The sequence below is a fragment of the Pleuronectes platessa genome, chromosome 20 (genome assembly GCF_947347685.1).
Source record: "Pleuronectes platessa chromosome 20, fPlePla1.1, whole genome shotgun sequence".
Lineage (NCBI taxonomy): Eukaryota > Metazoa > Chordata > Actinopteri > Pleuronectiformes > Pleuronectidae > Pleuronectes > Pleuronectes platessa.
In genome coordinates, this window is record NC_070645.1 from 20,809,852 (window position 1) to 20,822,980 (window position 13,129).

At 46.1% G+C, this 13,129-nt stretch overlaps 2 protein-coding genes across 3 annotated transcripts; one reads left to right on the forward strand and one right to left on the reverse strand.

Annotated features, from left to right (window-relative positions):
* Nucleotides 1–465: 465 nt before the first annotated feature.
* Nucleotides 466–6,291, reverse strand: riok3 (RIO kinase 3 (yeast)). Of its 2 annotated transcripts, XM_053412012.1 has the most exons (13): nt 6,130–6,291; nt 5,199–5,314; nt 4,891–5,036; nt 4,660–4,767; nt 3,993–4,102; nt 3,540–3,683; nt 3,342–3,469; nt 3,076–3,258; nt 2,682–2,841; nt 2,444–2,524; nt 1,924–2,013; nt 1,521–1,634; nt 466–1,406 (listed from the first exon to the last, which is right to left on the reverse strand). In XM_053412012.1, exons 1-13 carry the CDS (start codon nt 6,163–6,165, stop codon nt 1,287–1,289), a joined length of 1,536 nt encoding a protein of 511 aa, XP_053267987.1. In that variant the 5' UTR covers nt 6,166–6,291; the 3' UTR covers nt 466–1,286. The 2 variants fall into 2 exon arrangements, with proteins under 2 accessions (XP_053267987.1, XP_053267988.1); XM_053412013.1 differs by lacking the exon at nt 5,199–5,314 and having other exon boundaries at nt 6,130–6,253.
* A 1,900-nt stretch (nt 6,292–8,191) lies between these two features.
* LOC128425442 (clavesin-1) lies at nt 8,192–12,366 on the forward strand. The gene is made up of 7 exons (XM_053412025.1): nt 8,192–8,888; nt 9,406–9,576; nt 9,780–9,898; nt 10,028–10,202; nt 10,312–10,422; nt 10,535–10,761; nt 10,995–12,366. Exons 1-7 carry the CDS (start codon nt 8,790–8,792, stop codon nt 11,071–11,073), a joined length of 981 nt encoding a protein of 326 aa, XP_053268000.1. The 5' UTR covers nt 8,192–8,789; the 3' UTR covers nt 11,074–12,366.
* Nucleotides 12,367–13,129: the final 763 nt, after the last annotated feature.

Below are 13,129 nucleotides of genomic sequence, written 5' to 3' on the forward strand. Positions count from 1 at the left end.
TCAAACCTTACAGCCCGCCCACTCCTCTCTGCATCAGCCAATCAGCTGCTCCCTCATTGTGCGGCACAGCTGTCACTCAACAACAGTTGTCCTGGCTGCTGATTGGTGGATCGAGCTCCACATGGACATCAGGACAGGAAGTCCACACATCTTCCTCCAGACTGAAGACACAACTCTTCAGATCCTAACCCGGTGAAGAAGATGATGTCCAAGTCAAGTAGCTCGTCCATGTCTCTTCATGTCTCTTCCTGTCTCTTCCTGTCTCTTCCTGTCTCTTCATGTCTCTTCCTGTCTCACTTTGTAGTTTGTCTTTCTTGCAGCTGGAGGACTTCTTGTTGCTCTGGTCTCTTCCTCCTGGTTGAGGCACTTAACTGTGAGTCGCTCTGGATAAAAGCGGCGGCTCTATGAAATGTAACCTGAACGTTTCCAAGGTGTTGGTTTCAAATCATTAAAAACACAAACTGATTCTTCTTCACTGTTTAATGTCAAATCAACAGCTTGTGACATCATCAGACTCATAAATCAAACCTTCATCCATTAAAGTCAAACACGTTCGTCTGTGATCAAATTAAAATGACGTGAAGCTCAGAAGCTGCTTCACTCATCGATTGTGACAAAAAGCTTGTTTCACACTTTTTAATTTCATGCGTCACCAAAATGTTTCATCATCTTAAATATTCTCCACAAACTCGACATGTCGCTGCGTCCACGGAATCTAGTGAACCACCTTCAGGTGAGTTTGTGTTTTCAGGTTTTAATAAAGAGGCAGTGTATCTAGATTCTTGAGAAAAAAAACTGAATATGAATTGGATTTCATTTGATCAAACTGTTTCACTCCGTTTGGATCTCATTACGTTTGCTGCTCGTTCTTTGAACTCACTGACGTCAAATATTCAAACCCAACGTGTCGCTGTTGTATCATCACCTCAAAAATAATAATCATCATTTCAGTAAAGTTTCCTCCTGAGAACTTCTCCACGAGAAGTTAAAATCACTCAGGTTTTTAACAAAGCTGTTAATAATAAACGATTCTGACTCAAGTCAGTTTGAAGATTCCAGATGTGGTCTCAGCTCCAGCAAACTGCAGGAGGCTCCGCCTTCAACATCCCACTGGGTCAAATCATTCCTCCCAGCCAGGAGGAGGCGCTCCACCCCGCATGTTTACAGGAAGCAGTTGGTTGGTGGAGGGGGTGGAGGGGGTGTGGCACAAGCGACCTCCTCCATTATTCTCTTTACAGCGTTTTCAACACGGCAAGATCCTGAAGAGAGAGAGGGCCGGGCGAGCCTTAGTCCGCTGCCCCCCCGGGGCTGGAGGGGGGGCTGTCGTCCTCACAGGCCTCGGGGGGGAAACTCTTCTTCCCTCGTCTCTGCACGTGATCCTCGTTCCTCTTCTCCAGCGCCTCGATCTGCCAGAGAGGAGCATGATGGGAAACTTAAACACTGTTCAAACAGAGTGCGAGGTGAAGTGTGTGTGTGTGTGTGTGTGTGTGTGTGTGTGTGTGTGTGTGTGTGTGTGTTACCTCTGAAATGAATTCAGCGTCGTCCTCAGCACCGACCGTGATGTTCAGTCCGCTGACGATGTTGAAGAGCTCGTACACACTCACCGCCTCACTCACTCCTCTCTTCTGGAAGAACTGGTACGTACAATAACACAAACACACAAAGTTTGACTCTGTGTTAAGTTCTACACAAACAACACGTGACCATGACTTGTCTCTTGTGGCCACACTTTCCTGATTCAACTGGTTTGTTAAACCTGATTGGCTGACAGACCTGAGGAGACTTTAAGTGAATCAATAAGAACCAGTTAAATCCTGACAGAGATTTGACTCATGATTCATAATTCATTAAAGACAAATAATTAAGAACAAACAGATCGGATCAGATTAAATATGTTTTAACTTCTAGTGACTCCTAACTGACCGTGGAGACGTTCCTGCAGTCTCTGAAGAGGAACTCGAGGCCGTGAGGATGAGTCGGCTCCACGGACTGACTGACGTCGATCAACCACACCTGCAAGAAGCAGAGGAGCAGGAGGAGAGGAAGGAAATCACGTGAGAGCAGGTAGAAGAGAGAAAGATGAAGAAAGGAGGAGAAGAGCGAAAGATGCAAAGTGACAGGGATTCAACCCGACGTCACCTTCACCCACGAACAGCTCAGACTCTCCTGGACGTGACACCTCAACCATAACAACAGCAGGGAGGGGGAAGTGTGGAGGGATGGACAGAAGCAACGAGTGGAAGAAAGAAGAAAGGAGGAGAGGAACAGAGGGAAAGAGAAAAGTGAAGAACAGGAGCACAGGAAGAAAATGAGAGAGAGAGAGAGAGAGAGAGAGAGAGAGAGAGAGAGAGAGAGAGAGAGAGAGAGAGAGATCTGAAGCAAGGGGAGGAGAGATGGATGATGGGAAGATGGACAGATGTGTGGAACAAAAGAAGAGCTGTACCTTCCCCTCGTGCCACAACATGTTGTATTCACTGAGATCAGCATGAACCAGATTACACTCCTGAAACAGCTGCTGCATCATCTGCAGAGAGAGACACATTCAAACAGTTTCATGTTTACACATCATTATTATTAAAGATTTCTCCGGGAGCAGCTGCTCAGTTATTAAACCGTTAACTGCTGCTTCCTCACAAACAAGCCGTCCTCCTCCTCCTCTGACTTCCTGTCGGTGTACGTACGTGGAGAACCTGGTAGTAAGCCTTCTTCATGTCCTCTGAACCCAAGATGGCGTCTTTGAGTTTGGGAGCAGGGATGTGGTCTTTACCGATGAACGACATCACCAGGATGTGTTTCTTCAGCAGCACCACCTCCGGACAGGGAATCTCCGCCTTCTTCATCCTGAGAACAAACATCAACACGTCGTCTCAGTGGAAACTGTTCCTGTTAACCCCCCCCACATCTACGACAGGTGCTGTTAGCAGGCGACCAATCACGTCACATCTCTTTTGGCCTCATCACCAGGTGAACCAGAACCTCCCGGACTCTCCTGGTGACCGTGACATCACCGTGCTGTGCAGAGAACTAAGTTCTGAATGATCCTGAGCGTCTCTTTACAGAGAGCCGGGCTGTTACCTGAGCAGGTTGTGCATCTCCTTCTCGGCCCACAGCCTGATGATCTTGCGGGGGTTCAGTTTGCTGAATCGATCTATGAAGCGATAGTCGTCTTTGATGTAGCGGTCCCGGTTCTTAAATTCATTGAGCGTGGTTTTAAACACCTTCAGCACCACCTCGTCCGGCACCGGCTGCTCCTCCAGGCTGCAACACCAACACACAGGGCCGTCACTCGGCCATCTTTATTTACAGTGTTTCTGACCCCCCCCAGCCCCGAGCCCACTCACCTCCCTCCGTTAGCGTGGAAGACGACCGACTCTTTACCCGTGCTGATGCAGCCGTTGATGTTTTCCAGGACGCCCGTGTTCACCATCTTGTACATGAGCAGCCGAGTGCGCGGGTCCACAGCTTGTTCCTGTGGAGAGGACTTTGTGTTGAGGAAGAAGTGCTTGTTGGAATGTGTGTTATTGTGAGTCTGTGCTTACGGAGGTGGAGTGCTCCTTCTTCTCGTGCAGCCGGGCGCTGCGTCTCTGCTCGCTGTGGCAGTGCTGCTTCAGAGCGTTGAACACCTGGTTGGGCAGCTTCAGGTCCATCCCCAGGCCGTCGCCCACCAGGACCTCAGGGGCAAACTGGAGAGGGGGGGGGGGACAGACGCAGAAGAGTCTGAACTCTGAGAACCTGTCGAAACGATAACTAACAACAAACACTTCGTCCTTGATGAAGCTTTGTCTCCATCGTTTTATTTTGGAAGTGTCTGAACCAAAGTCACTTCCTGTTGTAATGAATAATGATTTGACTCTATTAAGTAATAGGTTTTTAATACATATGTACATTTCTCCTGAAAACACTTTCAGGCACTAAATAAAAAAAGAGATGAATAAATATGAACCTGTGAACTTGTGTGTGTTGATAAACAGGAATGTGAAGCGTTGTCTTACGTTGTCCATGCGAGCCGTGTTCTTACGACCACAGATCACCTCGTCGTGCTTGGTCGTGATGTTCTTGCCTTTTCCAGTGAAGCCTTTACGGGGTGTCGTCTGAGGCTTATCTGAATCACACACACACGCACAAACAGACACACACACCCACACACACAACCGGTCACCAACAACTCAAGCATCTTAACTCACTGCTACAGTTTTCAAAATGAGACCCTGTTCTCCCACTTTAGATGTTTTCACACATGATCAGTGTGAAATGTTTTCTGGACATTTTGTGTAGTTAGTTTGTGTGAAGCAGCAGCAGGTTGTCGGTCTGACTCGTTCACACAGGAACATGTGGGAACAGCTAGGCGAGGGGCGGAGCCTGTAGAGCAGCAGGGGCGGAGCCTGTAGAGCAGCAGGAGGCGGGACATGACGTATAAACTCTGCTGTGGAAAGATCAGTGTTGTTGTTTACAGCTCATCCGGCGTCGGCCCTCATCACCAGAAGATCTGGAACCTCCTCGTGTTTCCAAGTGGACGTCTTCATCTTCTACGTGTCCGGCTCCTCTTCTTCATCCTGAGATGTTTGTGTTCTTCCAGTTTCCAGGAACAACTGTCTCAGACGTTTGTTCTCACAAACAGAACCTGCAGGACATTATTTCAGCCGGCTGCAGTTACGTTACCTGCTCTGTAGGGGTCGTCTCTCGTGTCCTGCCAGTCCACCTCGTCCTCTGAGCTGCCGCTGTCTTCATATCGATGAACCATGCGGTAGTTCTCAAAGGAGATGGACACTGGACATGAGACATTAACACAGACTCTTAACGTTAAGAACATTTAAATCTGTTCTGAGTTTGTAATAAAACCTCAGAACTTCTTTCTAACTGTATTTAGATCTCAGATGATTGTGTTTCTACCTTTGCTGTCTCCATTGAACTTCTTCTCCTCGCGGCGCAGCTGATCATCACACTCACGGTCGAACTGCATCTGCAGCATCTTGGCGAGCATCAGGTCACTGGTTGTTTCAGAAGCTTCCTCCTCCCACAGCAGATCTGCTCCTGGCCTGAGAGAGAAATAAAACCTGTTCAGCAAGATTCACTCACAAATGAATGAATAACATGTACGTATTGAAGTTATCTGTTATCAGGTTCAATCAGAATCTGATCGATGAACAACAGAAGGACTGAAGTGGAGTTTCATCAGACTCTCAGATGTTGGGACTCACTCGGTGAGATCAGGGAAGGAGGAGTTCTCCTCATGCAGCTGCTTGGCCAGCTGCTCGCTCATCACGTCAGACAGAGAACAGGCCGGAGCTGCTGGGGCCACCGACCCCCACGGGCTCTGACACACACACACACACACACACACACACACACACACACACACACACACACACACACACACACACACACACACACACACACACACACACACACACACAGAGAGGATATTGAGATTACTGGAAGTGGGAATAAAGAAAAGAAGATGGCGCCTCCCCAGTGGCAGCTTGTCACAGCAGCTCTCATTCACTTCAGCCTTTTTCTGACGACATCTTTATTATTCTATCATCACGTGTTCACATCTCTGTTCTCCTGTTTATTACACCTCAGAGATCTAGATCAGGTCTGGAGACCCTGAGCAGGTCCTGGTGTTTACAGCAGCTTCACACAATAAGAATAAACAAACTTTATAGAAGAGACCAGAATAAAGAGGAGAGACTTGTTCAGACATGTCCAAGTTAGGACCTCCTCCACTGACCTGACGTGGATTTAGGCCACACCCACACACGTAGCAGGTTTTTAATTAATAATTATTAATATTTTATACGAACTTTCACAATGAGATTCAATATGAAGATCAAATATATGATTAAAAAAACAGTTTACACTGAGACACGTAGAAGGAAAATAAAGATGTTAGGTGTTTGTCAGTTAATGACACACAACAATGACACACAACGATGACACACAACAATGACACACAACAGTAACTGTTGATTCAACTGGTAATCTTAATACTTGATCTCTTTATAGAACACAAACAGCTTCAGTGAGTCGCGGCCATGTTGGATCACAGTTAGCATTCGCATTCCCAGTTAGCAGTAGCAGCTAACAGGAGGAATCTGACGGTGACAGTCACAACAGAGAGTTTCTCACCTTCCGGGTTTCTGACTCGACTCCTGTTCGACTCATGACGACTGTTCCGACTAATCGACGCTTCGTCCGGGGCCGGAGTGTTGGCGAGGAGCGGAGCTAACGTTAGCACGGAGCGGAGGGGCGGGGCCAGGACACGACAACTTCCAGCACAAGGAGTGAGACGCGTCATTTAGTGACGTCACAGGAAGCTTCCCAATCACACAGCAGGAAACATGCCACTGTCCGCCTTCAAAACAAAAGGTTATATATATAGAGAGATATATATATATATATCGATCAATAATGTGGATGAAACGATAATTATTCAAAATAAAAGCTACAACCAATGATTCAACTAAATCTGAGCAGTAGCACAATTATGATTGTGACAGACAAGGATTATATCAAACAAAAACAAAATAGCCTATGAGCCAATGTTGTATATCTATATCAATAGAACATTGTTATGTATAATATATAATACATAATAATGTTCTATTGAAGAAGTATTTAAAATGTAAATTCATCTCATTTACTGAATAAATGTTTGATTTTAAAAAGTAGAATTATAATAATTAACAAACATATTGAACACGTGTGATCATGTCAATAAATATTTAAATATTGTTTTTAACAGCATGATCCTTTATGCATGCGCCCGGGTGCGCGCATCAGCTGTCGCGTGTACGACCTACACTGTGTCCAGGATGGCTCATGAACGCGCGCGGCCGACAGCTGCTGTTTCCAGGTGCGTGAAGTCGTGCACACGCGCTTTACACCGGAAACCCGGGGAATCTGGCTTCAAAGTAAAACGAGAGATTTTGTTTTGGAGGAAAATGAAGAAAACAAACTGGATCAGAAATAAAGAATCTCAAAGTTACCTTTGATTAAATCCTGAATCTTTGTCCTGATGTTCTGTGTCTGTTCCGGAGCTACTGACGCTGTGAACCCACAGACACAGCCGGCTTGTGTTTGGACGCTGGTCCGTACTGATTTTATTTGGGAAGTGCAGACAGGAAGTGGTTTTTATTTTGAAACCTTGACGGTGTCGGAGCATCCTGACGTCTCCTCTGAGCTCAAAGTGAAAACGTCTGATTCTTCCTCCTCTTCCTCCTCTTCATCACAGCATCAGGCCTTCGTCGCCTGCACAGACTTTTATTTTGATGATCTTCCTTCTCTTCCGCTCCCCCTGTCTCGTTTCACCTGAATCTCTTTGTCACCGATGGACTCCTCCGTCCTCAGCATCAGCACCGGAGGGCCGGCGGGCCAGGCAGCACGGCCGGGATTCAACCAACACACATAGCAGCTCGCTGCACTGTGAGTATCCACCATCCAAACATCCCATAATAGCCCCGCCAGCAGGCCAGCAGGAGGCGCTGTGCTCCGGAGGAGGAGGCTGGAGGACATCTGGTCCCTGTCAGAGGGGTCATTACATGATCTAATAACAAATACTAATCTTTATTAATATCTGATACTCAATGATTGATACAAATATCTATGAATCAATAAGTAATACTAATATTTATTCATCACTGCAGTCATGTGAAGAGGACATGTTGGTGGGCGGAGTTATCTGATGGTTTGACCCCGCCCCCCTCAAGCAGACATGAGAACCATAAAGACTCAGTCAGGATCACGCTACACGCGTGAGATTCAAAGTGTTTTAAAGAAGCTGCTGTTTCACATCATGTGTGTTTACAGTCGTGCTAGCCTGTTAGCATGTTAGCCTCTTTGCTCAGCTACCAGCTAACCTGCTCCATGCTAACGTGAGTAGAATTCAGACTGTAAATTCAAAAAAGGTATAAATATAAGATTCACAAAACTTTGTATTTGTCCTGAAGGGAAAGTGACTGAATATTGTGTCATTTTGTAGTCGTTTTATTTGTTTTGTGCGTATTTCTTAGTGTTTATTGTATTAACTCCTTTATCTTGTGTGTATTTTTGGTTGTTCTGTTTATTGCTTCGACAGTTAAGGGTCTTCTGGGTTATTATTTTAGTCTTTATTATTTGTCTATTTCGGTTTGTTTGTGTGTATTTGTGGTTATTCAGTTTGTGTTTCTTCTCTCTTGGTCTGAAGATCCCACGTCAGACTGAGCGGCCTAAACTGACCTCTGACCTCTGACTCATCGTAATCGAGCCTCGTCATGACGAAGCAGGAAGTCGACGACGCCGACTGATCTGAAACCTGTCGCCAGAATCACCATGAGCGAGCTGAGGAGGAGGAGGACGCTGTGAGGCTGGACAGGCTGGGGACAGACAGGATGAGACGGATGAGTCCCACTCGTCCCTGATTCTCTGACTCTGATAAACTGTAGAGTCCGAACGCTTCCACCAAAAACCAGAGACTTTTCTGATGATGTAGAAGAAGAAGAAGAAGAAGAAGAAGAAGAAGAAGCCGTGATGATTGTTGACTCCTGCTCAAGAATCCAGCTGTGAACCGACCATGATTGTCTCTGACTGACACAACATCTGCACCAGATCCAACTGTTAGTGAATGTGAAGAAGAACTCGTCTCAGACTCAGACAGCGAACACGATTGTTTCACTTCAAAAGACTCGTTTTTAAACTCAAGATGAACTCGACTAACGTTTGATCCTCAACGTGGCGTTTTGATTGGACAAACGAAAGTGGACGAGCTGATTGAGCTGCTGATCTGACCCCTCAGGAGGTCAGAGGTCAGGATGACACACCTCCACGCCGGCCTGAGCTCGGAGACCACGGAGAAAGCTCGTTTGGAGCTGAATGAAAACCCGGACACTCTGCACCAGGACATCCAGCAGGTAGACGAGCACCATTCAAACTGATCAACCACAGAAATCAATGAGTCCATGAATCATCACTGTGGTGATTATACAATAACACATTTGTGAGAAAACATGTGATTATTATCGAATTAATTCTTGAGTCGTGGCCACAAACATGTTGTGTGAGGTCACACTGACCTCGACCTTTGACCTTTAGCAGCCAGATTCCTGAGGTCTCAGGTCAGTTCTCTGCCTGAAGCTGCAACGACACCAGTGTTTGTAAACTACCAATCGAATGAGACAGAGAACAAACCTCTGCTGAGGTTAATAAAGTGAAATAATAATCCTGATCCGCTCGTTCACCTGCTCTGACGTTTGATCTCCTGACGTCGAGTCCCTCCACAAAATTCATAAAAATACATTCAATGTTTTTACGTAGTTGTGAGAACAGATGAAGAAACAGTGACGAAAACAAACCCACGTCAGCGGAGGTAGAAACACGAGACTGATAGACTCCTCCTCCTGTCCCCTGTCTCCTTCTCACTGCGTCCAGGTGCGGGACATGATCGTGACGCGGCCGGACGTCGGGTTCCTGAGGACGGACGACGACTTCATCCTCCGCTTCCTCAGGGCGCGCAAGTTCAACCAGACGGAGACGTTCAGGCTGCTGGCTCAGTACTTCCAGTTCAGACAGCAGAACCTGGACATGTTCCAGAGCTTCAAGGTGACGTGAAGGTCAGGTGTCCGTCTCCTCACGGAACATGTGACACCATGTTTTAACTGTGTGTGTGTGTGTGTGTGTGTGTGTGTGTGTGTGTGTGTGTGTGTGTGTGTGTGTGTGTGTGTGTGTGTGTCTGTGTGTCTGTGTGTGTGTGTGTGTGTGTGTGTGTGTGTGTGTGTCTGTGTCTGTGTCTGTGTGTGTGTCAGGTGGATGACTCTGGTATTAAGCGGGCGTTGATGGACGGTTTCCCCGGCGTCTTGGAGACTCCAGACCAACATGGTAGAAAAATCCTGATCCTGTTCGCCTCCAACTGGGACCAGAGCAGGTATCACACACATAGACACACACACACTCTCACACACTCTCTCACACACACACCTCTCTATTGATGAGAACACAGAGTTGTATTTAAGGTGTGACGGAGCGTCTCTCTCTCTTATTGATCGCCCGTCAGGAACTCGTTCATCGACATCCTGCGGGCGATTCTTCTCTCGCTCGAGGTTCTGATTGAGAACCCGGAGCTCCAGATCAACGGCTTCGTGCTCATCATCGACTGGAGCAACTTCTCCTTCAAGCAGGCGTCCAAGCTCACGCCCAACATCCTCAAGCTCGCCATCGAGGGTCTGCAGGTAAAACCCCGAGCGATGGGAGGAGGGAACCTTCATCATCACCATGGCAGAAACCAAAATGACCTCTGACCTCTGACTGGTGCGTGACCTCTGACCTCTTCATCCTCAGGACAGTTTCCCTGCTCGTTTTGGAGGAATCCACTTCGTGAATCAGCCGTGGTACATCCACGCCATGTACACCATCATCAAACCCTTCCTCAAAGACAAGACCAGGAAGCGGGTGAAAACTCTCATTTCCTTTTCTTCCTGTTTTAGATTGTTAACAACTTCCTGTTTTGTCTTTTCCTCTTCCTCTTCTTCTAATCTCTTCCCTGTCTCCTCCTCTTCCTCAGATCTTCCTCCACGGTAACAACCTGAACTCTCTGCACCAGCTCATCCAGCCCGAGTGTTTGCCGTCAGAGTTCGGTGGGTCGATGCCGCCGTACGACATGGGCATCTGGGCCCGAACGCTGCTGGGGCCGGACTACAACGACGAGACGGAGTACACGCTGACCTACGATGCTCTGCACGTCAGGGAGAACTGTGGAGGAGGAGGAGGAGACAAGGAGATGATGAAGAGGTGGGAACAGTTACTCTATTTTACAGAATCAATGGAGGAGAGAGAGAGGGAGGGAGGAGAGAGGGAGGAAGTTTCCTCTTTGTCCTCAGGAGGCGCTGCAGTGCATACATGTGTTGGATTTACAGTAAAAATATGTTTTTATATTGTTATTCATCCGTCAATCACTTTAAAGTGTTGAAGCCGTTCTGCTGCCCCCTGCTGGCACTCCTCTGTAACATGTTTCTCTGCTGCAGGTCTCAGTCGGCGGTCGAACCAGGAACCCTCCGACAGAACGACAGAGAGACCAACACACCTCTTCTGGCCCTGGACTGAACACACACTCACACACACACACACACACACACACAGTCACACACACACACACAGTCTGTCTCTGAGCCATGTGATGTCATCAGCATCTGTTCTGACGTCAACAACTTAACTTCCTGTGAACAAACCTGGTTTCAAACATGGAAACTTTATTTAAACCTGAGATTCAAGTTATGAGGAACAACAATCAGATGAAGAAACGTTTGAGCTTCATCGACACGGATGAATTTAAACTGAGGTTAGTTTCATCATAGTTATTAGACAGGAGTTTAAATTGCTCTATGTTTTGTCCCACAAAGCTTTGGGGGAGGTACGATGATGTCACATAAATGATCATCGGACATGACAGCTGAAATAAACAATAGTTTCTGTAACGTGAGGATTAGCAACGGAGCTAAATAGCTAACGTGAGAGATTCTGTCCAGATTCTGGTTTGGTTCTTTGGTTCGGCCCGAGCGGTGGAGACCAAACATGGAGCTAAAGAGAGGAAACACCAAACCTCAGCTCTGCTGCCACCAAGTGGAAAGAAAAACAACTGATTCAGTTTTTACATTAAACTTGTTCGACGAGATGTGATTTAAATCCAGGTATAAAAAACGTTGTTGTTAAAAATCCCGTGTTTTCTGAGCTGCGAATCAAAATCTAAATCAGTTTCATTCTAATTTATTCCTCCACCTGCTGGAGTGTTAACTGAAAAGGACCTGAACGTCTCGTGTGACACCGACCTGATGGAGGAAACATCCGCTTCACTTTGGTAGAAGATTAATCTCCATTTGTTCCTTTAATGTGAAACATCACATCAAGCCAGACCATCATTGCACACGCATTTCAAAATAAGAGCACTGCACATGTCTCACACTGTAAACCAGCTGTTGGTCTTCTGCCAGGATGAAATGTTCTTTCTTTGCGCTGTGAAGAAACGATCAGCTTCAACCTCCTGCACTGAATGTTGGTTTTTATTCAAGATTGTATATTATTGTATTATTACACTGCAAACACCGTGTCACGCTCATCCAGTCGCTCTTACCCCGAGACGTTTGAAGTGAAATCATCTTCATGTCCTGGGACAGACAGAAATGAGAGTTCTGAAAATATATGAATAGATTAAAAAAGTTGCTGATTTCACTAAAACGTGTCCGGACTTAAAGTTGATTATTCATAAAAGCTAAGAGCGACTTGAAGTGTGTGAAGGTTTTGTTGTGTTTGACTCATCATCAGGGCTACACTGGTCTCCACTCGACTGTGATGTATTGTATTTCCTTTCAATGAATGTATAGAATTAAACATTTACACCAACCTGGTCGTCTTGTGTTTATCTGCAGGGATTTTATTTTGGAATAAATCAGATTTGATAAAAAGCTTCCACGTTGAAAATCAAGTAGAAATCTGCTTCTCCACGTTCAGTGTCCGTGCTCAGAAGATTCAGTTTGTCAGGTGAAGAATTCAGAGGCAGAAAAGAAGACGAGTAGTTTTTCACTAGAAACGTTTCAGATGATGAAGATCATGAACGACCCTGTGAGGATCTTATTATTCTTCAGTCTGGAGATTAGAGATTAAAAAAAGAGATTAACTCTGAAATGAGATCTAAAAACAGACCTCACTTATTAATATCATAAATTATGAGTCTGAGGTCGTTTATATCCGTCTCCATCAGAATGGAATGAGAACTTCTTAGTTCAGACTGTTGAAACTGAACCTTAGAGAAACTGGACGAGGTTCTTGGATTAAAAACATTCATAAATAAACAGGTGTTTGTTCACAGAATCTTAAAACGAGTGATTAGTCTGAGAGATGAGATTAAACCTGGTTTAAACTGGAGTGTGGGAACTGGGAGGGTCTCAGGCTCAACCTGCTTCAGGCCTCGGGCTCAGCTTGGGTTCGAGTTCCAGTCGGGTTCAGGCTCCGTGTGTTTCCTGTCGTGATCTCTCAGAAAACTGGAGTTTCTAGATCTGTAGAATGGACGTCACCTTTCTGAGCTTTCAGAGTTTTCACTGGTTTGTTGATGTGACAGATTCTTCTGCTTGGAGTTGAGCTCACGAACTGTTAGAAAGTCTGGATC

Bases quoted from the DNA above. Each gene is read 5' to 3' on its own strand.
- riok3 (XM_053412012.1), bottom strand. From the start codon at position 6,165: ATGAGTCGAACAGGAGTCGAGTCAGAAACCCGGAAG. The intron at 4,103-4,659 runs GTAACGTAACTG...TGTGTGATTCAG, and splicing joins AGACGACCCCTACAGAGCAG to ATAAGCCTCAGACGACACCC. The intron at 2,014-2,443 runs GTACAGCTCTTC...TGCTTCTTGCAG, and splicing joins TGTTGTGGCACGAGGGGAAG to GTGTGGTTGATCGACGTCAG.
- LOC128425442 (XM_053412025.1), top strand. From the start codon at position 8,790: ATGACACACCTCCACGCCGGCCTGAGCTCGGAGACCACGGAGAAAGCT. The intron at 8,889-9,405 runs GTAGACGAGCAC...CACTGCGTCCAG, and splicing joins TGCACCAGGACATCCAGCAG to GTGCGGGACATGATCGTGAC. The intron at 10,423-10,534 runs GTGAAAACTCTC...CCTCTTCCTCAG, and splicing joins AAGACAAGACCAGGAAGCGG to ATCTTCCTCCACGGTAACAA.